The sequence below is a fragment of the Poecilia reticulata genome, linkage group LG10 (genome assembly GCF_000633615.1).
Source record: "Poecilia reticulata strain Guanapo linkage group LG10, Guppy_female_1.0+MT, whole genome shotgun sequence".
Taxonomy (NCBI): domain Eukaryota; kingdom Metazoa; phylum Chordata; class Actinopteri; order Cyprinodontiformes; family Poeciliidae; genus Poecilia; species Poecilia reticulata.
Genome location: NC_024340.1, coordinates 24243053 through 24245836, shown reverse-complemented (window position 1 = coordinate 24245836; position 2784 = coordinate 24243053). Strand labels below are relative to the sequence as shown.

General features: G+C 39.8%; 2 protein-coding genes across 10 annotated transcripts in view; both read left to right on the top strand.

Annotated features, from left to right (window-relative positions):
• LOC103471737 (protocadherin gamma-C5-like) overlaps positions 1-2784 on the top strand; it is a 276959-nt gene that overhangs the window by 136453 nt on the left and 137722 nt on the right. The gene's annotated exons all lie outside the window — the stretch shown is intronic.
• The window catches only part of LOC103471732 (protocadherin gamma-A5-like), a 7377-nt gene continuing 5101 nt past the window's right edge, over positions 509-2784 (top strand). The window contains exon 1 of the mRNA XM_017306998.1: positions 509-2754. Coding sequence (XP_017162487.1) covers positions 907-2754 — 1848 coding nt within the window. The 5' untranslated portion in view covers positions 509-906. The remainder of the gene's footprint in view (positions 2755-2784) is intronic.

Below are 2784 nucleotides of genomic sequence, written 5' to 3'. Positions count from 1 at the left end.
CAGGAGCTGGTAGTCAAAACGTGTTGATAATGGATCCCAGTTCTACAGACACTCTGCAGAGGATACAGAGTGAGAAGAGCATCCTGGATGATCCTGACTCTCCTCTGGAGGTTAGTTTTCCTCACCAACTGTTACAGTTTGATTTTGAGCATTTTATTGTTCTGATATATGCTTTTTCAAAGTTTCTTTCAAGTGCCAATGAAGTTAATTTATGTAAATCAGATATATTTACATAAATGAACGTTAAGTTAATTAAAAATGTTTTTGATATATGTATTTACTTCCTTTAAATTTAAGACTAATAACAWAGCAATATTTAATGATACACTGTATTCCACTTTTTAATCTCTTTGATTTTCTACTTCCAAAATAACACTTCAAAAATTCAAACATTGCACATGTTTTTTTGTAAACGGATTTTGTGCATACCTGTTTTGATTAGAATATGAATTCAAAATTTTTTTCTGGTTAAGGTGACATTGTTTGCTTTTTACCTTTTCTTACTCCTTCTGTAGATACTAGAAAAAAATGTATACTGTATATAATTTTTTTTGATACAGTATTACAGAAAACGTTGGATAGTATTGATACGCAGATCAATGCATTGTTTGTAATTTTTTTTTAAATATTGACACACTTACTATTTTCATTTTAAACTCTGGGGGCCGCTGTAAGTCTTTGCAGCAAATATAAAGCTTATGAAAAGGAGCTACACCTCCGAAGTCTGACTTAGTGTTCCGCGGAGGGCAGGACGTTCGCTTTTTTATTTTCATCAGCGGTTTCTCCTCTTAAGCGTGCGGTGCATCCCGACTGGATCATACAGGAAAATAAATCACAGGCTATACTGTCTGACAATTAGSACTTTGGACGGAGATTCCCTAGTATTTGGACTATTCTATCGGGAATATGCATTTTATCAGCACGGAACACGCAGTTAAATGGCAAGTACAGGCCTTCCTCCTTATTTTTTTCATCGAATCCACCGTTTGCCAGATCCGCTACTCCGTCCCGGAGGAAATGAGAAAGGGCTCATTTGTGGGAAATGTAGCTGAGGACTTGGGTGTCGACGCTAACAGATTAAAATTAGGTGGTGCCCGAATTGTTAGCGGTGATAGCAGCGAGTACATTAAGCTTGATGTAGACAAAGGGAATCTGGTGGTGGGAAACAGGATAGACAGAGAGCAGCTCTGTGGGCAGACGTCGCCCTGTAGCCTGAATTTTGAGATGATTCTGACAAATCCGATGCAGCTGCATAGCGTTGTAGTTGAAGTGGTAGACATTAATGACAATGCGCCCACATTTCATGAAAAGGAAATGCACGTAGAGGTCCTTGAATCAGCTCTTCCAGGAACAGAAATATTACAAATGAGCGCCACAGATCAAGATGTCGGTATCAACGCTTTGCACGGTTATGCCTTACATCCGACGACTAATTTTAACATTAAAGTTCTCTCCAGCCCGAATGGCCAWAAATATGCACAGCTRTAYCTTTCTRAKGCTTTAGATCGAGAAAAARATGGRAAACTACTTTTAACACTCTCTGCTGTTGACGGGGGTGAACCGCAACGATCAGGAAGCCTAAAAATACACGTYACTGTTCTAGACACAAATGACAATGCCCCCGTTTTTATGCAACAMAATTTWAAGGCTTCTGTCAAAGAAAATRTTCCAGAAGGATCTTTARTATTGAGCTTGAGCGCAACAGATGCAGATGAAGGGAAGAACGGACACGTCACMTATCATTTTAATCAYATGTCCAATAAGATTGCYGARATTTTCMATCTGGATGAAAACAGCGGCGATTTAACTGTKAGGRGAAAAATTGACTATGAAGAAAATAAATTGTAYGAAATTGGGGTTCAAGCAAAGGATCAAGGCGGACAAAGCACATCCACGAACGTAATAATTGAGGTAATAGATGTGAATGACAATGCGCCTTTAATAACGCTTACCTCGTTTTCTAATACRATCCCCGAAGATTCTCCTAGTGGAACCACTGTTGCTATAATAAACGTTAAAGATTTAGATTCGGGCAAAAATGGAAAGGTGGACTGCTCCGTTAATGGCAATATCCCGTTCGCAATACAGTCATCGCTTAAGAACTATTACACTCTTGTCACAAACGGTGTTCTGGACAGAGAACAGAGGCCTGAATATAACATCACTTTTACGGCTGTGGATGAAGGAACTCCGCCGCTTTCTAMKAACAAGACTATAACRCTKAGAATWTCAGACATAAATGATAACGCCCCTCTATTTGAAAAYGATTTTTATGAAGCTAGTATCGTGGARAATAATTCCCCGGGTTTGTCAGTGTTTTCTCTAAARGCGCATGACTCTGATTCAGGACARAATGCCMGAGTGTCTTATCTACTTATCGATACTGAGCTACATGGTAGCCMCATATCTAGCTACGTATCAGTAAACGCAGAAACTGGTGTTATACAAGCACTTCGATCATTTGACTACGAGCAAATTAAAAAAATAAACATTCACCTAAAAGGTCAGGATGGAGGTTCGCCACCATTAAGCAGCAACACAACAGTTATATTAAATATTCTCGATCAGAATGATAACCCCCCTCAGGTTCTGTACCCAGTCCAGACKGGKGGCTCCATGGTGGCWGAAATGGTGCCTCGTTCAGCAGATGTGGGCTACCTGGTGACTAAGGTGGTGGCTGTGGATGTGGACTCTGGACAGAATGCCTGGCTCTCCTATAAACTCCAGAAAGCCACAGACAGAGCGCTGTTTGAAGTGGGCTTACAGAATGGAGAAATAAGAACT